The sequence below is a fragment of the Rhizophagus irregularis genome, chromosome 16 (assembly GCF_026210795.1).
Source record: "Rhizophagus irregularis chromosome 16, complete sequence".
Classification (NCBI taxonomy): Eukaryota; Fungi; Glomeromycota; class Glomeromycetes; order Glomerales; family Glomeraceae; genus Rhizophagus; species Rhizophagus irregularis.
The window spans coordinates 576503-600239 of record NC_089444.1 but is presented as its reverse complement, the minus strand read 5'-3'; the positions used below and the strand labels follow the sequence as shown (position 1 = coordinate 600239).

At 24.6% G+C, this 23737-nt stretch overlaps 5 protein-coding genes across 5 annotated transcripts; 4 read left to right on the top strand and 1 right to left on the bottom strand.

The window, feature by feature from the left end:
• Positions 1-225: 225 nt before the first annotated feature.
• Positions 226-616, top strand: OCT59_007925 (uncharacterized protein; the record flags this gene model as incomplete). The annotated part of the gene is made up of 2 exons (XM_066142119.1): positions 226-327; positions 377-616. The coding sequence occupies 2 exons, from the start codon at positions 226-228 to the stop codon at positions 614-616; spliced, it is 342 nt and encodes a 113-aa protein (XP_065999027.1).
• A 2489-nt stretch (positions 617-3105) lies between these two features.
• Positions 3106-4577, top strand: OCT59_007924 (uncharacterized protein; the record flags this gene model as incomplete). The annotated part of the gene is made up of 3 exons (XM_066142118.1): positions 3106-3528; positions 3598-4038; positions 4110-4577. The coding sequence occupies 3 exons, from the start codon at positions 3106-3108 to the stop codon at positions 4575-4577; spliced, it is 1332 nt and encodes a 443-aa protein (XP_065999026.1).
• A 5383-nt stretch (positions 4578-9960) lies between these two features.
• On the top strand, positions 9961-10689 carry OCT59_007923 (uncharacterized protein; the record flags this gene model as incomplete). Its single annotated transcript, XM_066142117.1, has 2 exons — positions 9961-10309; positions 10514-10689. The coding sequence occupies 2 exons, from the start codon at positions 9961-9963 to the stop codon at positions 10687-10689; spliced, it is 525 nt and encodes a 174-aa protein (XP_065999025.1).
• A 3418-nt stretch (positions 10690-14107) lies between these two features.
• Positions 14108-14808, top strand: OCT59_007922 (uncharacterized protein; the record flags this gene model as incomplete). The annotated part of the gene is made up of 4 exons (XM_025332445.2): positions 14108-14297; positions 14369-14443; positions 14556-14673; positions 14757-14808. 4 exons carry the CDS (start codon positions 14108-14110, stop codon positions 14806-14808), a joined length of 435 nt encoding a protein of 144 aa, XP_025171801.1.
• A 1123-nt stretch (positions 14809-15931) lies between these two features.
• On the bottom strand, positions 15932-21870 carry OCT59_007921 (uncharacterized protein; the record flags this gene model as incomplete). Its single annotated transcript, XM_066142116.1, has 16 exons — positions 15932-16789; positions 16873-17021; positions 17196-17343; positions 17419-17546; positions 17733-17874; positions 17940-18407; positions 18472-18631; positions 18788-18921; positions 18986-19142; positions 19296-19435; positions 19503-19961; positions 20238-20483; positions 20554-20710; positions 20900-21009; positions 21076-21531; positions 21610-21870. 16 exons carry the CDS (start codon positions 21868-21870, stop codon positions 15932-15934), a joined length of 4173 nt encoding a protein of 1390 aa, XP_065999024.1.
• Between the last annotated feature and the right edge of the window lie 1867 nt (positions 21871-23737).

Genomic DNA, 23737 nt, shown 5'->3' with positions numbered 1-23737 from the left:
TTTTATTAAAGGTAAAGGGATCGTTAAATTAAAAAATAAATTTATTAAAGGATTAGATCGTGATGAAGACACGATATATTTATATACAGACGAGAATAAAAAAGAAAATAAAAATTTGATAGGTTGGGTCGCGTCGAATAAAGTATTAAATAAAGAATATTTAAGGATATCAAATAATTTTGATGTTATGGAATTGGAACTAAAGTTGAAATTTATACGGATAATATGACTGTTTATAAGATATGGGAACAATTATTTAATCGCGAAGAATTGATTTGGTCTACAAGGGCAATTTGGAATATTCAATCTATAGCATTGTGGAAATTGGTATATAAATTTATTAAAGATAATAATTTTACAACAATTATTAATAAAGCTCAACGATATGGCGGATGCGTTAAGTAAAACGGGTTCGCTCGAAAATAATGATAATTCAGAAATATTTATTAATATAAACGATGAAGTAACATGGGAATATTTGGCTTATTGGAAAAGAATATTGATTAAGGAGAAAGAATTTAGATCAGATATTTCATGGAATAACGATGAATGTGTGGCGTATAATATTAAAAATTACTTGGAAATTTTACCTATGGATACATATTTGGATTTGTAGTGAAAATAAATGTCACAATGATTCAATTTAGAAAAAGTTGATATTGAAGTTAAGTTGATCATAGGTTACATGTATACATGTAAAATTATTTAATTGTCTGAAGCGTTAGCCAATGTTTTAACCCCGTTTTTGTCCTGTCACAATCGACGATTTGTGTAACACTACCTATTTGACCCCTGAAATATGCCAAATAAATAAATGACACATAGGTCACGTAACATTTGCGAGTTATGCGACTTAAACGGTTTCCGTTTTCCTAGTATATTGAATGAACAATCTTTAATATTATTTAATGGAAGAATTTTTCATGAAGCTATAAAAGGGATAGTTAACAAGAAATTATTTTGTTAAATTAATAATAATTTATTTAAAGACGCGATTAAAGATTTGTACTATCTGATATAAATGAACTATATATGGAAAATTAGATGTGAGGAGGTTAATCAATTGGAACTAAGCAAAAGTATTAATAGAAATGTTAACCGGATGGGAAACAGGAATTGCTCTTTAATTCCTTGTTATGGTATTAATGAGAAAGTTTAATTAAAGTTTATTAAAGATACTTTGGATAGATAGATATTAGATTAGATACTTTATTGATGTGATACTTTTGTGTCTATATTATAGTAATTGATTATTTTGTATAATTTTTTATGATACTAATAAAGAAAAAAAAATTCGTAATTATAATTCCTGATAAAAAATCAAAAAATATATATAATAATTAAGTTTCTGAAATTATTTCTTTAAAAACCTATATCTATATTCTGTAAAATTGTATGCTGACACCATTTTTGATATTCTATGTTTTTATATATACTTTTATATCACTCTTCCTTCTATTTTGACACTATATACAGATCGCACTACTGTATATAGTTAACGATATCAGGTGATCTTCATTTTAATAGTGATATTTCTTGTGATTGGTTGTTATGCTAATTGGCTATCCTGGAAAGGAAGGAAAAATTTGCTAATTTGGTTAGCTCTTATGCGCTAAGATATTGATATTGAATTGATATTGATATTGAATTGATATTGAGTTGAATTGATATTGATATCAATATTACGGACAATGGTCGTTTATATAAAAAAAAAAAATTTTGATCATGGTTGATCAAAAATCTGAAAACTAACCATATATTAACATCAAGGAATTATGAATTGGCTGGTCAAAAATCTGAGAGCTAACCATATATTTAATATTAAGAAAATATTTATTATTCGTGTACATTGTTCAGGAGGCTGATTTTTGTGATCAATTATAATAGGAATTGAAGGAAGTTAAATACATAAATAATTCAAACGTTCATAAATGAACCCGATCAAAAAATATAAAATATATATATATATCTGGATTTTATTAATATATATATATATCCGAATTTTATTAAAAAAAATATATATATATCTGGATTTTATTAAAAAAAATACATATATTCAAATTTTATTAATATATATATATATATCCGAATTTTATTTAAAAAATATATCTGAATTTTATTGAAAAAAATATATATCTGAATTTTATTAAAAATATATCCGAATTTACCCGAATTTTATTAAAAAATATATATATACCCGAATTTATAAAATTTATTTATTAAAAAAATATTGTATGAATTTATTTCAAAAAAAAGCATTATATAAATTTATTTATTAAAAAAAAAAGCGTTATATATTAAAAAAAATTATAATTAAAAAACATTATACAAACTTAATTATTAAAAAACATTATATTTAATTATTAAAAAAAACTATATGAATTTACTTATTAAAATATATATTACATGAATTGATTTATTAAAAAAAAATTATATATACTATAGGATCGTCTAAATTTGATTTGAAATATCCTAAAATATAAATAAGTTTTTGATCATGTGAAATAAATTTTATTGAATAATTTTATTTTGGTTAGAAACGAAAACATTTTTAAAAAAAATTTTTTATAAATTTAAAAAAAAAAATTCTTCTTTTAAGGCCAATTACAAGATTATTAAATCGAAATGTAAAAAAAATAATTAAATTATTTTAGATGAAAAAAATAAAAAAATTATTTATTTATTTATTTCAAGTGAAAATTAAATTATATCTTACCAATACTTTGTTTCTGCAAATAAGTGTTAAAATTTATGGTATATATCATACTCTTTAGGGGCCGGTCACCGGCCCTAGGGTATGACTCTAGTTTTCCTCTATAAAATTTTTGTTAAGGGATCGACCAAAAATAAACTCAATTTGGCGTGCCATGTTACATAAAATTTTGTCATTGACCAATTTCCTTTTTTTAGGATACTGATCCTCCATTTTTGGCATATTATTTACTGATTATGTAATGCATTTTTTATTTAGATTTTCCTTTTTCATATTCACATTAAATCAGCCCAATCTTTAATAATTAAGTAATTCGGCCCTAAGTGACAAAAAAATCATATTTAATATATAAAAAAATAAAACATTCAAAATAAGATTTCTTTATTTCTAATATGATGGATATTAGTTACATTAGTTATACCAACATAATCCTAATTATCTTTTTAATCTTTATTGGTATATTACTAAATGCATTAGTTAATAATAGATATAATGGGTGGTACAAGCAAAGCCAAACAAATTATTTAAGAAAAAATTTTACTAATTGTATTAGTGGAAATGAAAAAATTGATGATTTTATACAAAAGCAAAAAATTAGGGATATTGCATTTGAATGGATTCCATACAATCAGTTTAAAAATATTAAAGAAATTAATGAAAATAACAGTTCGTTTACAGCAGTTTATTCAGCAATATGGAAGGATGGTCCATTATATTGGTGTGATTTGGATGAAAAATATATAAGAAGATCGGATGATGATGTTGTTTTAAAATATTCACATAATATACGAAGTATTGGTGAATTTTTAGACAATGTATGAAATATTTCTTTATAAGTTAATTTTGAACTTTTTACCATAATAATAATCTATTTTATTATATAGGTTAAACAATCCTTAATTATTAATGATAACATGATATATGGAATATCTCAAGACCAAAATACAAAAGATTATATCATAGTCTTTCAAGACATATATTGTAAAAAGTGTAATGAACGATACACAAATATATCTTATAAATGGTGTAAATCGTGTCAAATTAAAGATTTAACTAATTTGGTTAGTAGTGGAAGTGAAAAAATTGATAATTTTATTCAAGAAAGGCAAATAAAAATTAATGACTATGATTTTGTATTTGAGTGGATTCCATACAATCAGTTTTTTATCATTGAGGAAATGAATGAAGATAGTCTTTCAGCAATATGGATAGACGTACCATTATATTGCGAAACTCAGGAAGGAAAATATGTAAGAAGGTCAGATAAAAAAATTGTTTTAAAATATTCACATAATTTACAAAATATTGATGAGTTTTTAAATGAGGTATGTTAATTTATATACAAAACTAATTTGTGTTCTTCAATATTAATTTATTTTTTTTATATATGTAATAGGTTAAAGCATATTCAATTAATTTTGAAGTATTTGGAATATCTCAAAATCCAGAAACAGAGAAATATATAATGGCTTTTCAAGAAAAAAAAAATAAAGAATACTGTATAAAATGTAATAAAGTTTATACAAATATATTTAATAAATGGTGTAAACAATGTTCAATAATTTATTTTAGGAAAAGTTTTACTGACTGGACTAGTGGAAATGAAAAAATTGATAATTTTATTCAAGAAAGGCAAATAGAAATTAATCACTCATGGAGTAATGTTTTTGAGTGGATTCCATACAACCAGTTTAATAACATTAAAGAAATGAATGAAGATAGTATTTCAGCAACATGGATAGATGGGCCATTATATTGGGAAACTCAGGAAGGAAAATATGTAAGAAGGTCAGATAAAAAAATTGTTTTAAAATATTCACATAATTTACAAAGTATTGATGAGTTTTTAAATGAGGTATGTTAATTTATATACAAAATTAGTTTGTGTTCTTCAATATTAATTTATTTATTTATATGTGTAATAGGTTAAAGCATATTCAAATAATTTTGAAGTATTTGGAATATCTCAAAATCCAGAAACAGAGAAATATATAATGGCTTTTCAAGAAAAAAAAAATAAAGAATACTGTATAAAATGTAATAAAGTTTATACAAATGTATTTACTAAATGGTGTAAATGGTGTGAACAATGTTCAAAAATTTATTTTAGGAAAAATTTTACTGACTGGACTAGTGGAAATGAAAAAGTTGACAACTTTATTCAAGAAAAGCAATTAGAAATTAATCGCTCATGGAGTAATGTTTTTGAGTGGATTCCATACAATCAGTTTACTAACATTAAAGAAATGAATGAAGATAGTATTTCAGCAACATGGATAGATGGGCCATTATATTGGGAAACTTGGAAAAGAAAATATGTAAGAAGGTCAGATAAAGAAATTGTTTTAAAATATTTACATAATTTACAAAGTATTGATGAATTTCTAAACAAAGTATGAAATTTTTTTATAAGTCAATTTTGAACTTTTTACCATAATAATAATCTATTTTATTATATACTAGGTTAAACAATCCTTAATTATTAATAATAACATGATATATGGAATATCTCAAGACCAAAATACAAAAGATTATATCATAGTTTTTCAAGATATATATTGTAAAAAGTGTAATGAACGATACACAAATATATCTTATAAATGGTGTAAATTGTGCCAACTTAAAGATTTAACTAATTTGATTAGTAGTGGAAGTGAAAAAATTGATAATTTTATTCAAGAAAGGCAAATAAAAATTAATGACCATGATTTTGTATTTGAGTGGATTCCATACAATCAGTTTTTTATCATTGAGGAAATGAATGAAGATAGTCTTTCAGCAATATGGATAGACGGACCATTATATTGTGAAACTCAGGAAGGAAAATATGTAAGAAGGTCAGATAAAAAAATTGTTTTAAAATATTCACATAATTTACAAAGTATTGATGAGTTTTTAAATGAGGTATGTTAATTTATATACAAAATTAGTTTGTGTTCTTCAATATTAATTTATTTATTTATATGTGTAATAGGTTAAAGCATATTCAAATAATTTTGAAGTATTTGGAATATCTCAAAATCCAGAAACAGAGAAATATATAATGGCTTTTCAAGAAAAACAAAATAAAGAATACTGTATAAAATGTAATAAAGTTTATACAAATGTATTTAATAAATGGTGTAAACAATGTTCAATAATTTATTTTAGGAAAAATTTTACTGACTGGACTAGTGGAAATGAAAAAATTGATAATTTTATTCAAGAAAGGCGAATAGAAATTAATCACTCATGGAGTAATGTTTTTGAGTGGATTCCATACAATCAGTTTAATAACATTAAAAAAATGTATGAAAATAATTTTTTTACAACCTATTTAGCAATATGGATGAATGGTCCATTATATTGGAAAACCCGGGAAAGAAAATATGTAAGAAGGTCAGATAAAGAAATTGATTTAAAATATTCACATAATTTACAAAGTATTGATGAGTTTTTAAATGAGGTATGTTAATTTATATACAAAATTGGTTTGTGAACTTCAATATTAACTTATTTTTTTATATATGTAATAGGTTAAAGCATATTCAATTAATTTTGAAGTATTTGGAATATCTCAAAATCCAGAAACAGAGAAATATATAATGGTTTTTCAAGAAAAACAAAATAGAGAATATTGTATAAAATGTAATAAAGTTTATACAAATATATTTAATAAATGGTGTAAACAATGTTCAATAATTTATTTTAGGAAAAGTTTTACTGACTGGACTAGTGGAAATGAAAAAATTGATAATTTTATTCAAGAAAGGCAAATAGAAATTAATCACTCATGGAGTAATGTTTTTGAGTGGATTCCATACAACCAGTTTAATAACATTAAAAAAATGTATGAAAATAATTTTTTTACAACCTATTCAGCAATATGGATGAATGGCCCATTATATTGGGATCCTTGGAATAAAAAATTTAATAGAAAATTTGACATAAAAGTTTATTTAATATATTCACATATTTTACAAAGCATTGACAAATTTCTAAATGAAGTATGAAATTTTCTATAAACTTAAAATCATTTTGAATATATAATAATAACTTATTTATTTAAATTTTATTAGATTAAAGCAAATTCAGTATTATATGGAATATCTCGAAATCCAGATACAAATGATTATATTATGATTTTAGGTATTGAAAGTTATGATCCATATCACATAAAAAATTTTATTAGTATTAATTGGAGTGGAAATGAAACAATTGATAATTTTATCCAAGAAAGACTAGAAGTCAATAATTCTTATGTTGAATGGTTACCATTTAATCAATTTTTTAATTATAGTATTATTAATTGGAGTGTAAATGAAATAGTATTTGAATGGATACCATATGATCAGTTTTTTGATATTAATGAAGTAGATTTTTTTACAGTATATTTGGCAAAATGGGAAGATGGACCATTATTTTGGGATAAAAAAATAAAAAAATATAATAGAAAATTAAATGAAATTGTTCTTTTAAAATATTTTCATAATCTACAAAATATTGATAAATTTCTAGATAAGGTACGAAAATTTTCCACAAATTTAATTTACATCTTAGATTTAATATTAACTTTATTTTTTACATTTAATAGGTCAAAGCATCTTTGACTAAATTTAAAATATATGGAATATCTCAAAATCCAAATACGAAGAATTATGTTATAGCTTACCAAGATTTTTGCTGTAGAAAATGTAATATAAAATATACAGATGAATACTATAAATGGTGCAAAATATGCTCAGTAGATTATTTAAAAAATATTTCTCCAAAATGGACTAATGGTAACATAAAAATTGATAAATTTATTCAAGAAATGAGACTAAAAATTGGTGGTTACAACGATAAAATATTTGAATGGATACCATTCAATCAGTTTATTAACATTAAAGAAGTGAGCAAGGATGATCTTTTTACATTATACTCAGTAAAATGGAAAAGTGGTTCTTTATATTGGGAAACTTGGAATAAAAAATGTGTAAGAAGATCAGATAAAGAAATTGTTTTTTTAAAGTGTCCACATAATTTGCAAAGTATTGATGAATTTTTAAATGAGGTATGTAATAACTTATACAAATTTATTTGTTTTTTTAATATTAATTTATTTTTTTTTAATATATATAATAGGTTAAAGCATATTCAATTAACTTTGAAATATTTGGAATATCTCAAAGTCCATATAATAGGAAATATACAATAGCTTTTCAAGAAAAAAAAGATAAAGAATACTGTATAAGATGCAACAAAGTTTATACAAATATAGATAAAAAATGGTGTAAACAATGTTCAATTATTTATTTAAGGAAAAATTTTACTAACTGGACTAGTGGAAATAAAAAAGTTGATAGCTTTATTCAAGAAAAGCAAATAGAAATTAATTATTCATGGAATAATGTTTTTGAGTGGATTCCATACAATCAGTTTACTAACATTAAAGAAATGAATGAAGATAATCTTTCAGCAACATGGATGGATGGTCCATTATACTGGGAAACCTGGAATAAAAAATATATAAGAAGATCAGGTTTTGAAGTTGTTTTGAGATATTTACGTAATATACAACGTATTGATGAATTTCTAAACAAAGTATGAAATTTCTTTATAAATTAATTTATATCTTTTTACCATATTAATAATCAATTATTATTATATAGGTTGAAAAATCCTTAATTATTAAAAATAATATGATATATGGAATATCTCAAAATCCAAATACAAATTATTATATCATAGTTATCCAAGATATAAATTGCGAAAAATGTAACAAAAAATATACAAACATATCTTATAAATGGTGTAAAACATGTCAAATTAAAGATTTACTTAATTGGACCAGCGGAAATGAAAAAATTGATAATTTTATTCAAGAAAAGCAAATAGAAAATAATGATCCATCAGATACTGTATTTGAGTGGATACCATACAACCAGTTTAATAATATTAAAGAAGTAAACAAAGATAAATTTTCTACGGTATATTCAGCAAAATGGATGGATGGTCCATTATTTTGGGAAATTAGAAAAAAAATATATATAAGAGGATCAGATAAAGAGCTTGCTTTAAAATATTTACATAATTTGCAAAATACTGAAGAATTTCTAAACAAAGTATAAAATTTCTTTATAATTTAATTTAAATCTTTTTACCACAATAATAATAATCATCTTATTTATTATATAGGTTAAACAATTCTTAATTATTAAAAATAATATGATATACGGAATATCACAAGACCCAAATACAAAAGATTACCTTATAGTTTTTCAAGATGTATATTGTGAAAAATGTAACGAAAAATATACAAATATATCTTATAAATGGTGTAAAACATGTCAAATTAAAGATTTACTTAATTGGATCAGTGGAAATGAAAAAATTGATAATTTTATTCAAAAAATGCAGATAGAAATCAATGATCCATTGGATGTCATATTTGAGTGGATACCATACAATCAGTTTAACGACATTAAAGAAGTAAATAAAGATAAATTTTCTACAGTATATTCAGCAAAATGGACGGATGGCCCATTATATTGGGGAATCATTTGGAACAACAAGAAATATATCAGAGAATCGGATAAAGAAGTTGCTTTAAAATGTTCACATAATTTACAAAATAATATTGATGAGTTTTTAAGCAAGGTACTTCCTCTACAAATTTTTTGATTCAAATTCTATTATCATTGTAATAATAATTTTTTTATTATACTGTAGGTTAAACAATTATTAATTAATAAAAATATGAAAATATATGGAATATCACAGAATCCAATTACAAGAGAATACATTATAGTTTTACAGGATGTAGATTACATGAGAAATTTGACTAAACATTGGATAAGCGGGAATGAAAAAATTGATAATTTAATTCGAGAAATGAAATCAAAAATCAATGATTCCCATGATATTATATTTGACTGGATACCATACAGTCAGTTTTACAATATTAAAGAAATAGATAAAGGTGGTTTTGCTACGGTATATGCAGCCATATGGAAAGATGGACCGTCATATTATGATTCAGATAAAAAGCAAGAGAATAAAAAAGTGGCTTTAAAATGCTTATATAACTCGCTAAATATTACTACCGAATTTTTAAATGAGGTATAATGATTTTTTTTTATAAATTTTAATTTATTATTTATACATAATAATATTTTTCTTTTTTCATGATTTAACAGATCAAAAAATATTCGGTAAACAATTATGGTAACAATATAATTAGAATATATGGATTATCACAAAATCCAGATACAAAAGAATATATTATGGTTCTTGAATATGCGGAAGGTGGAAACTTTAATAATTGGATGAACAAAAATTACAGAAATTTTTCTTGGTTCTCTAAAATAAATACATTATATAATATTAGTAATGGACTTAAAGAGATACATCAAAAAAAGATAGTTCATCGTGATTTACATACAGGAAATATACTATTTTTTATTAATGACATAAGTATGTTCGATTGTAATATGTTATCTATTTCAGATATGGGATTATGTGGAGAAATTGGTAATGTTGACAAATCCAAAATTTACGGGGTTATGCCTTATGTAGCTCCTGAGGTGTTAAGTGGAAAGCCTTATACTCAAGCGGCAGATATATATAGTTTTGGTATGATTATGTATTTTACGGCAACCGGAAAACAACCTTTTTCTTATTGTCCACATGATAAGCTTTTGGCGTTAGACATTTGTAATGGAATTAGACCTGAAATCAATGAACTAGAAGCACCAAAATATTATATTGACCTAATGAAAAAGTATTGGGACCAAAATCCAGAAAATAGACCAAATTCTTTTGAAATATATGAATTAGTCTTACAATTTCAAAATAATGAATATGAGATTGAAGAACAATTCAAAGAAGCAGAAGAATATAGAAAAGCGAATCTTTCATCAAATGAAAATAATCAATCAGCTATTCATCCACAGGCTGTCTATATATCTCGATCACTTAATTCTTTTACTGATTGTTTAGACTGTAGGATTTAAATTAAGAATAAGCAACAAGAATGATTGATTCGTTAGAATTAGACTACATTAATTTATATATATTATCTCATATTTAGTAATTGGTCGCCAGTGATTTTTTTGATGATATATTTATGCCTGTAATTTTTCTGATGATATTTTTCATGCTAACGTGTTTTTATAGTTTATTTATACCTTTCCCACTCTTTCCCATCACTGGACATTAGTCCCTATGAGATAAAAGAGTTATTTCACGTGTCGCATAAATATCATGATTTTCACGGCGCAGCCGTGAAAATAATTGATATTATTCTACAGCCAAATAGGATCATGCTTTTTTCATCATGCTGATATTTTTTTATTAAGCTATAAATAAACTACCATTGCATAATTATTATTGATATTTTTGACGTTGTTTAATCAATAGTTTATTGTATTTATAAGATGATCATTGGCGGCTGCAGAATAACACAGTTATTTGATGACTCCCCGTGAAATAATTATTACGTATTTTATTTTTTATATTTTTTGTTAAGAAATAGTTTTATAAACAATGTATTAATATTATTAAACATATAAATATCATAAATAAATTGAGCAAATTTTAAATTTGTAATATCTTGCAAATTGAGGTACCATATTAAAACCCATAGAAATTATCTTTCTATATAAAATAAAAGTCATTATTTGAAAGAGTCGTACATCATTAATCCTAATATCCTTGTTCCATTTAGCCAAAATACTGAAACTATGTCCGAAGAACGGTTAATTTCATGAAAAAGTGTTTATTTTTGAATGGCGGAATGTTTCCTTACCTGTTAAAATAAAATAGTTCAACTTAGACCAAATGTTAAATTAACTTAAATTAAATTTTTATTGTTATATTTATTTTAAAAAAAGGGGTCTACTATATATGGGTCTTAGTGATTTAACAAATAAAATGATTTCAAAAATGTTGATTTTTGTAATTCTGATAAAACTCATCGGTTAAGTTTAAAATTTATTACGAATAATGAGTTTATCGTAAATAAAAATTTTTAACAATATTACACATTTAAGCTCTTCAAATATATTCTTTTTTTTTAAAAAAAAAATGTTTAGTCTGATAAAGTCACGTAAAGTAAAAAAGATAATCGACGCTCAATGTAATTTTGGCCGCACTATTCTTCCTACCAGTAAAATCAGTAAAATCTTTAACTTAAACTTCGAATTTTTGATTTGAGTCAAAAATTTCTTTACAACGAATATTTTTGTTACTGCTGGGTTAAAAACTCGAAGCCCTTATATAATGAATTAATTATTTTGTTTTTATAGTGATTAACTGGTTTACTCAATTTTTTTTTTATGGATTTGCAAATATAGGAATTTGGAAATTTCTTTTAAAGTTTAAACTAAATGTCCCAAAATTAATAATAAGATTACTGGTATTTTTCTCTATAAATATTTATGGACTTAATTGGGATATTTTCATAAGGATTTTCATAGTATTCGTGATAAAATCGATATTGTTAATGAAAGTGATGTATCAAGGATTGCCAGGAGTTTACTTTCCAGAATTCGACTACTTCGAGAAATCACATATATGCTTAGGTATCATAAAAATGAGCAATATTTCAATATATAAACCTCAAATATGTTGACTAACTGCTAGTACATCAGGAAATTTTCGTCGAAAAAACGTGTCGAAAAATCTTTAATTTTTTTTTTTACGTGTGCATGTTATTTTTAGTTTGTGTCACACAACTGAGCCTATTTTATTATAATTGTCGTGTGTAATAGAAATTATACTTTTCAAAATAGGCGTAAATATGGTGGTACATTTGGTGTAAATAAAATAAACTCTTTTTAATAAAAAAAAAATCCGTCAAATTCTATAAACGGAATTCTTGTCAATTGTTTTTGTAATTTAATTATCTAGTATTTGTTTTTCTTGTGATACGTTGATTTATTTCGTGATTTGAAGCACACGCATGTAACTTTAAATATATGTACCACGTGATTTGAATTAATTGATGTAACACAAGTACAATTATAAAAATTAAAAGTTCAATGAATTATGTCGAATTAATAATTTAATTTATAAATAAGAATTTTTAAATTTTTAGTTTCTAGAATAAAATAGTAGTACATAACCTATGAAAATGTTAGGTACTGTTACGTTAAAATTCTGAACATTGTAAATTGTACAAAATTGTAAATTTTAGTAACAAATATTAAAAAAGCGACATATTGTATGTACTGCTGTACAGTAACACATTATTTCTTATTAAAATTCTTGTTATTATATATATATATATATTATATTTTTATGATTCACAGATTTCTAATTGAAATTGTCAGTTTTGTTCACCTATAGCTATATTCTGTATTTAAATTTTTCTATTATTTAATAACCACCTGCTAATTCTAATTTAATATTGAATATCATTTCTTTTAAAAAAGAATCATGACCAGAAAAAAATTCTGGCGAATTAATTTATATTGAAAAAAAAGTTTTTGGCGTTCCAAAAAATCGTCATAAATTAACGGAATATAAATCATATTTTTCTCACTCATTTATTTAAAGGATATTAAAAATATGTTATATGTTTATCTATTTGAACCCGTTCATGCAATTTTTTTTATAAAACAATTTTATTATGCCAGCGCATAACAATATGACAGATAAAAATTACGTTAAATCTATGTGACATCTGATAATCTATGTTAATATTTAAATATATTATAATTTGAGCGGAACTTTATTCAAACAGCCAATTGTGGGTTCAAAATGTAACGTGGATCCATTTCCAGACTTGGCAATTCCGATTTGATTGATTACAAATATTTATTGTAAATATAAATATTATTGTACTATATTATCACGACATTAAAAAAAAATATATGTACGCACGTAAACATTTTCTTTATACAAAACGTACAAAACGAATGAAAGATAAAAAGTCTCCGATAAAAAGAAAAGTAAAAAAAGATTTTTCGAAATTTCATTTTTAGTTCCTTTATAGTAAGTAGTATAGAACACTATTTTTGTAAATGGTGTGATTATATTGACTTTAATAAGAAATTTTTAATAATAAATTAATTTTATGTTTTGAGAAAACAAATAACTAGTAAATTTAATTTTGTTGGAATCATTGTTCCACCGCTTTTATATTTTCTATTTCTAAATATATAATAATATATGTATATAAATAATTAAAAATAAAGAAATAGAATCAAGTTTTTAAATTTTTAATTAATAGTATTGCAAGTTATGTGAAACGTAAGAATGCAATGTAACATTTTGTAGCGTTAACCTTTGGTTTTGTATAATCTACTGTATAATGTATCGCTTTATAATAACAATATTTATTTAAAACAATAGGGAAATTTTCCACTGGCCATAAGGAAATTCACTTCTTCCTTACAAAAATATAAAAAAAAAATTTGAATACGTACAATGATAATGACAAAATCTATCATAGCTTTATTAAGCATTTTAATGTTTTATGCCTTGCAAGTATTTGCACAAAATTGTATTTTAAAGGGAGGGCCTTATTCCAACAAAAAAAAAGCAGTAGTAAAAGTTAATAACACTGGATTTTATCCCGATTGTCTTATTGTTCGTGATGGACAAAGTGTTGTTTGGTGTATGTATTAATTTGTTTTTTACTAATATTATGTTTCATATTTCTCAACAAAATTAAATCTTGTACTTTAGTGTGGGATGAAGTTGGAGACCATACAGTTACAAGTAATGCAGGACCCTTTGGAAATTGTAATGATAACTCAAGTCGTAAGTTTTTAACCGAAGCATAAGCGTAGGGCACTTTTATTTCATGTATTTAAATGTATCTGAAAATTTTTCATGCCGTTTTCCAGAAAGTGCTGAATTGTTTTCTTTATAGCTATATTAAAGATAGATGAAAATGGACTTTATGAAGGTGACGTAATCAACGCAGGACCGTTCAAATACGATTCAAGCGACTCCTCAAACAACGTATTTTATTATAAATGCATTTACCAGTAAGTATATACATATAGTACATGTTTTAGCGAATACAAAATATATCGATTAATTTAACCAAAAACTTTTCATTAATGCTTAGTTGTTTTGGTGGCATGTTTGGTATGATTAAAATTATTAAGAAGAAAAGGTAATAACAAAATAAGCAGTAATTATATAATATTACTTATCATATGCCATTTATTGTAATTAAATTTATTTTATTTGTATAATACTTTTTTGGATTCGTCATGATAATAAAATGTACGAAATTTCGAAAAATAATGTAATCTACTAAATTTACGTTCGCTAGTAATTAATTTAAACCTAATTTTAAAAACGAAGTTTGTGATAAAAATGCAAAAAAAATATACACTTCTAAAGTGATATTGCACATATTCGGACAACATCGACCTATAATAAAACGTCAAGTTACTGACATACATAATTACATGCATACTAGATCGTTGAAAAATTTACAAAATATTATAGTATCATAGTTAATAAACGTAAACCATTGTTTATTTTTATTAGAATATTCCCAAAGAAATCATAATGCACGCTTATTTTGCAATTGTAATACAAACCGGAGGATGACTACCGATTTTTCGCCAATCTCCAAAAATGGTATAAATAATAACCTGAATAAAAAAAAAAGAAAAACATTTTCATTATGACATTTTCCAGATTAACTTATGGCGTGCATATTGTATACAATATATTATTAGGACCCCGAGCTATATATATAGTGGTAAGGTGCAGCCAAAAAAAAAATTACTATTAGCTCTACGCATTTTTTCAGGGCCGGAATTATGATAATGCCAGTCAGCGTCTAAATAAGGAAATAATTTCCGGCCGGAATTATCTATAAAAGGAAGATCTACATGATTATTCTACGCAGCCGGTTTAAATCCCAATTTGTAATCACATGATTTTAGTGAAAGAATATTAATTTGATGATTTTGCTCAATTACAAACTGATTTTATTGATGTAAAAGATAAATTTTTACATATACTCTATAAATCAGTGTTGAACTAATAACATGTATATATCCAATAGATATACTAAATAGATAATAAGAGTGTAAAAAATTTTTTTCATTTTTAATTACTATATATTGACCCGATAGTAATCAACCGAAAAAAAAACAATATAATAAATATAATAAAGAAATTTACTACTTTTTTTTTTTAAAAAAAAAGGACACGAACACGGATCTTAAACTATATCCAAATGAATTAGACTAAATAAAATCTATAATATACACTGAAGTCAGTTTAATCAGCAATTGAACAGTCTAAACATTCGGAATGATCATCATTATTATCGCATTTCGGAAGGTCTTTCGTAAAAGGGTTTAATAATCTAGATATATTACTAGCTTGTGGATGTGTTGTTGATTGGTTGATTTCAATAGATGAGATATTTACTTTTCTGTATTCTTCTGCTTCTTTAAATTGTTTATTAATTTCACCGTTCAAACCAAGATTATACGAGTAAATAATATCTATTATTTCAATAGCATTTGGTCTATTATCTGGAACAGAATCCCAACACCTTTCCATTAATTCAACGTAACAATTTGGTGCTTCTAATTCATTTAATTTAGGTCTGATTCCACTACATATACCTAATGCCAATACTTTATCATGAGCATGATCAGAGAAAGGCTGTCTTCCAGTTGCTACAAAATACATAATCATACCAAAACTGTATATATCTGCTGCTTTGGTGTAAGGTTTTCCTCTTAACACTTCTGGAGCTACGTAAGGCATTACTCCATAAATTTTGGATTTGTCTACATTACCAATCTCTCCACATAATCCCATATCTGAAATATACGTATCATTATATTGGTTAACATATCCATATTCAAATAATATATTTCCCGTGTGAAAATCACGATGAACCATCTGTTTTTGATGAATTTCATTTAAACCAATAATAATATTAGTTAGTGTTCGTAATTTATTATTCCAATCAAAATGTTTATAACATTTATTTATCCAATCATTAAAATTTCCACCTTCCGCATATTGAAGAACTATAATATAATTTTTTGTTTTCGGATCTTGAGATATTCCATATATTTTAATAATGTTACTACCGCATTTATTCATTGAATATGCTTTAATCTACCAAGATAAGAGCTTGTTAATATACTTATAAGTCATATATTTAATAACATGATGTATTATAAATTCCATACGTCACATACCTCTTTTAAAATTTCGTCAATTATATCATGTGATTTATTTAACAATTTTAAAGCAACTTTTTTATACGGCCCTCTTTTCCATTCTTTATCATAATGCAATGGACCATTTTTCCATTTCGCTGAATATGCTGTAGCAAATCCACCTTTACCTATTATTTTAATAGCCTTAAATTGATTATACGGTATCCATTCAAATACTATAACATTTGGGTTATTAATTTTTAATTGCATTTCTTGAATAAATTCATCAATTTTTTCATTCCCACTCCAGTTTGTAAAATTTTTTCTTAAATAATCAATTTGACATGATTTACACCATTTACACTTTATGTCTGTATATTCTTCAATACATATCTCACAATAACTTTTAACATATCCTTTATGGTAATTCTTGAAAACCATAATATAATCTTTTGAATCGGGCTTTCGAGCTATTCCATGTATTTTGAAATAGTTATTGTATATTTCCACCTAAACAATTTTAATTACATTAAAAGATTGTTTAAGTTAGATTTATAGAAATTAGAAACTTTCGTAAAATCATACCTTATTTAGAAAACCATTAATCATATTTTTTGTGTTACATAGTTTCAAAGTAACTTCTTTGTTAGCTTGCACTCTTACCCATTTCTTTTTATTTGACTCATATTCCAATGGTCCATTATTCCATAATGCTGAATATATTGTATTGTTTACTTCCTTAATACTACTAAATTGATCATATGATATCCATTCAAATATTATATCACATGAATGATTTACTTTTAATTGCATTTCTTGAATAAAATTATCAATTTTTTCATTTCCACTAGTCCAATCTCTAAAATTTTCCTTTAAATTCTTTATTTGACATGACTTACACCATTTATTCTGTATTTCTGTATATTTTTCATCACATTCTTGACAATATCCACTTTGAGAAACCAAGACATAATCTTTTGTATCAGGATTTTGAGATATTCCATATATTTCAAAATTTTCATCACTTTTATATACTATAATCTGTTTTAATAACAAAACTAATATTAAAAATTGTATTATCTAAATTATACTTAAAACTTTCTTACCTTATTCAGAAAATTATTAATTTTATTTTGTGAATCAAGTAGTTTCAAAGTAACTTCTTTGGCTCGTACTCTTGCCCATTTCTTTTCACTCAAATTATATTTCAGTGGACCATTTTTCCATAATGCTGAATATACAGTTTTATTTATTTCTTTAATATTATTAAATTGATCATATGATATCCATTCAAATACTATGTCTTTTAGGCTATTGACTTTCAATTGCATTTCTTGAATAAAATTATCAATTATTTCATTTTTACTGGTCCAATCTTTGAAATTTTCTTTTAAATTATTTATTTGACATGGTTTACACCACTCATATTCTATCTCTGTATACTTTTCAATGCATTTTTCACAGTACCTTTTGTCATAGTATTTATTTTGAAGAACCATAATATAATCTTTTGTTTCTGAATTTTGAGACATCCCATATAATTCAAAATTTTTACCATTTTCATATACTTTAATCTATTTTAATAGAAACATTAATATTTAAAATATATATAGATTAGCATATTTAAAGCATTCATACCTTATTAAGAAATTCATCAACCAAACATTGTGAATTACATAGTTTCAAAATAACTCTTATAAATTGTGTTCTTGCCCACTCTTCTTTATCCTGATTATATTTCAATGGACCAACTTTCCATAATGCTGAATATGTTGTATTGCTTATTTTCTCGATATCACTAAATTGATCATATGATATCCATTCAAATGCTATAGTATTATATGGACTATTTTTTTCTAATTGCATTTCTTGAATAAAGTTATCAATTTTTTCATTTCCACTAGTCCAATTTTTAAAATTTACTTTTAAATTTTTTATTTGGCATGGTTCACACCATTTATACGATGTTATTGTATACTTTTCACCACATTCTTCACAATAAGTTTGAAGAACAAATATATAATCTTTTGTATCAGGATTTTGAGATATTCCATATATTTTAAAATCATCATTTTTATATTCTACAACCTATTTTAATGACAATTAATATTTAAAATAACAATTACTTAAATTGTATTTAAAATTTTCATACCTTATCAAGAAATGCATCAATTGTATTTTGTGAATTAAATAGTTTCAAGTTAATCTTAACTTGTACTCTTGTCCATTCTTTTTTGTTTTGATCATATTTCAATTGGCCATCATTCCATAATGCTGAATATATTATATTGCCTATTTTCTTAATATCACTAAATTGATCATATGATATCCATTCAAATATTATATCATATGAATGATTTACTTTTAATTGTATTTCTTGAATAAAATTATCGATTTTTTCATTTCCACTAGTCCAATTTTTAAAATTTTCTCTTAAGTATTTTATTTGACATGGTTCGCACCATTTACGATGTGTTTCTGTATACTTTTCACCACATTCTTCACAATTGCATCCAGTTTGAAGAACTAATATATAATCCTTTGTATCAGGATTTTGAGATATTCCATATATTTTAACATTATCATTTTTATATTCTGCAGCCTATTTTAATGACAAAATTAATATTTGAAATAATAAATTACTTAAGTTTTATTTAAAATTTTTATACCTTATTAAGAAATTCATCAACTGTATTTTGTGAATTAAATAGTTTCAAATTAATTCCAATTTGTACTCTTCTTGTCCATTCTTTTTTGTTTCGATTATATTTCAATTGGCCATCATTCCATAATGCTGAATATATCGTATTTCCTATTTTTTTAATATTACTAAATTGATCATATGATATCCATTCAAAAATTATATCATATAAATGATTTACTTTTAATTGTATTTCTTGAATAAAATTATCAATTTTTTCATTCCCACTAGTCCAATTTTTAAAATTTTCTTTTAAATTCTTTATTTGACATGGATTGCACCATTTATTCCATATTTCTGGGTACTTTTCACCACACCCTTCACAATATCCATCTTGAAGAACCAAAATATAATCCTTTGTATCAGGGTTTTGAGATATTCCATATACATCTATTTTAAAATTATTATCATTTTTATATTCTACAACCTATTTTAATGACAAAATTAATATTTTAAATAATAATTATTTAAATTGTATTTAAAATTTTCATACCTTATTAAGAAATTCATCAATTGTATTTTGTGAATTAAATAGTTTCAAATTAATTTTAACTTGTACTTTTGTCCATCCTTTTTTGTTTTGATCATATTTCAATTGGCCATCATTCCATAATGCTGAATATATTATATTGCCTACTTTCTTAATATCACTAAATTGATTATATGATATCCATTCAAATATTACATCATATGGATGATTTACTTTTAATTGCATTTCTTGAATAAAATTATCAATTTTTTCATTTCCACTAGTCCAATTTCTAAAATTTTCTTTAAAATTCTTTATTTGACATGGGTTGCACCACTTATAAAGTATATTTGTGTACTTTTCCCCACATCCTTTGCAATATATATCTTGAAGAACAAAAATATAATCTTTTGTATCAAGATTTTGAGATATTCCATATGCATATTTATTAAAATTATTATTATTTTTGTATTCTACAACCTATTTTAAAATAGCAAAATTAATATTCAAAATAATATTTATTATTAAAATTTTATTTAAAATTTTATACCTTATTAAGAAATTCATCACTTGTATTTTGTGAATTAAATAGTTTCAGATTTATTTCAACTTGTACTCTTGTCCATTCTTTTTTGTTTTGATCATATTTCAATTGGCCATCATTCCATAATGCTGAATATGTTGTATTGCCAATTTTCTTAATATCACTAAATTGATTATATGATATCCATTCAAATATTACATCATATGAATGATTTACTTTTAATTGTATTTCTTGAATAAAATTATCAATTTTTTCATTTCCACTAGTCCAATTTATAAAATTTTCTTTTAAATTCTTTATTTGACATGGGTTGCACCATTTATCCCATATTTTTGGGTACTTTTCACCACACCCTTCACAATATCCATCTTGAAGAACCAAAATATAATCCTTTGTATCAGGGTTTTGAGATATTCCATATGCATATTTTTTAAATTTATTATCATTTTTATATTCTACAACCTATTTTAATGACAAAATTAATATTTTAAATAATAATTATTTAAATTGTATTTAAATTTTTCATACCTTATTAAGAAATTCATCAATTGTATTTTGTGAATTAAATAGTTTCAAATTAATTTTAACTTGTACTCTTGTCCATTCTTTTTTGTTTTGATCATATCTCAATTGGCCATCATTCCATAATGCTGAATATATCGTATTTCCTATTTTTTTAATATCACTAAATTGATCATATGATATCCATTCAAATATTATATCATGTGGACTATTTACTTTTAATTGCATTTCTTGAATGAATTCATCAATTTTTTCATTTCCACTAGCCCGATTTTTAAAATTTTCTATTTGACATGGTTTGCACCATTCATAGAGTAGATTTGTGTATTTTTTACCACATCCTTTACAATATCTATCTTGAAGAACAAAAATATAGTCTTTTGTATCAGGATTTTGAGATACTCCATATATTTTACAAATATTGTTAAAATTAATTTTACTACTAATTGAGTATTGCCTAGCCTATTAATTAAACCAAAATAATTAATGTATTAAAAAAAAGTATTTTAAAAATTAGAATTTTAATAAAAGAATTCATACCTCATTATGTAATTCGTATGCTGTGATACTTTGTGAGTTATATAAATATTTTAAATTAACAGTCACATCGCTCTGGTTATGCTTCCATGTTGCTACTGCAAAATCACCATTACCAATCTTTTTAATGTTGCTAAACTGATTATATGGCACCCATTTAAATTCACTTGAGTTATTAATTTCTAATTGTATTTCTCGGATAAAATCATCAATTATTTCGTTCCCACTGATCCAACTTCTAGAATTTATTTCTAAATTTTCCATTTTGCATGATTTAAGCCTTGAAATGACAATATTATCTTGAAATTCTTAAATTAAAAAAAAAATTCGATCAGTAATTTACGTCAATAAATACAAAACCGGAAAATTACGGCCCGAAAATAGGCGTAATCATAATTGATGAATCATTGGGAATTCGAGATGCAACTTTCAGAATGACAAAATTAAAGGTGCCAATAATAAGTGATTACGGTAATGCCAATGAAATTCCGCTTCTCCAATAACATTTTAAGCAATGAAGATCAACGGAATTTAACGGGACTATCATTGCTGCATATTTAAACTGATGTTATACAAGGATACAATCTGCCGTACTATCGTAGCTCTACGCATCTCCTCAAGGCCAGAATTACGCAATGCCGCCTGGCATTATCCAAAAAAGGAAGGATCTACACATTGTTCGCTGTATTGTTTGTTACTTTTTTATGTAAGGTTCGAGTCCGTACTTTGACTATGTACGACATACCAGCATCTTTGTCCCAAGATAAAGTGCTTACTGCGCTAGCAGAGACTATGTTGTGAATATTTGGTATTGGAAGCTCAAGGATCGCAAGTAACGTGATCGTTACCATGCGAAGATTACGAAGCGAATCAGAATTCAGATATTCTTTTAGCTACTTTCAACTTGACCGACAAAGATTTTATAAGACCAAAATTAGAAGTTAATCAAGAATTAAGATCAGATGACACAAAAAGATTTATTTAAACTCACAAGAAGATTTTGAATTTTGCATGTCACGTGGGCATAATATAAAGTTAGCATCCTGTTTAATATGTTAGTCGTGAAAAGAAGAAATCTTCAAAAACTCAGATTTAAGGGGCTAACCTAAGAGCAAACACTCTCGTAAGGAAACCAAGGTATCTTTCGCATAAATTTATTAGAAATTGGAAGAAACCCGGGTCAAAACACCTTAGGAAAATGCTCTTATTTCTTATTTAAATTTTATTTTTTTAGAGGATCGTGTAGATTTTTATGATGAGAGAATTTTATCTTCCAATTTTTTTATTTTCATTTTTTTTTTAGTTTTTCGATTTCTCCTCTTTTTCACCCTTCGGTAGTCTAGGAGGAATTTATTTGGTTGCGCATTGTAGTAGTTAGATAAGTTTTATAATGGGTTACAAACGAGCTTTGCTTACATTGCACTTTGCGGATGATATTAGTCTAAATTATTAGACTTTTATAAGTATTTATCAAACTTTTTTTTTTCAGTAAGATAGCAAAAAAAAAAATGAAAAAATGACAATAATGTATGAATTTCTTTTACTGTATATCCTAATTTTATTCAAAGTTTACAAGAAAAATTAGCTAGTTTAAAATACTTACAATTATTTAAGTTCTTTAACATTATGTTATGACTCTATCACTTTCAATTTTTTACCTAGAGTGGATCAATTATTAAATTACTAATATAAATACGAAATCCCTAAGAGTATCTTTATTAATCTTAATCAAACTATCCCTCCTCCACTACCAATCAAAACATCTAAACGATTGTTAAAAACGAACGTTAGTAAAAAGTTCGTTAAATAAATTATTAAAAATATATAATAATATATTCGAATAAAATGGAGTCCGGCGGGTAGTGCTTCGATCCGTAGCGGTTTTATCCGGATTTTCATCCGGATTGAATTTCATTAAATTTCGCTGGCACTATGAGTTTGGCCAGAATTAGTATAAATTTTTGGGATAATAATACTTTAATGTTGATTTAAATTATAGTCTGTTTAAATCTGAAATTCATAATCTTTCTCAGCCATAATCGTCACATGAAATTATTCAAGTTTTCATCCGGATCGAAGCACTACCGGCGGGTACGTCCAAAAAAATTTTTATAAATTATTTGATCATATT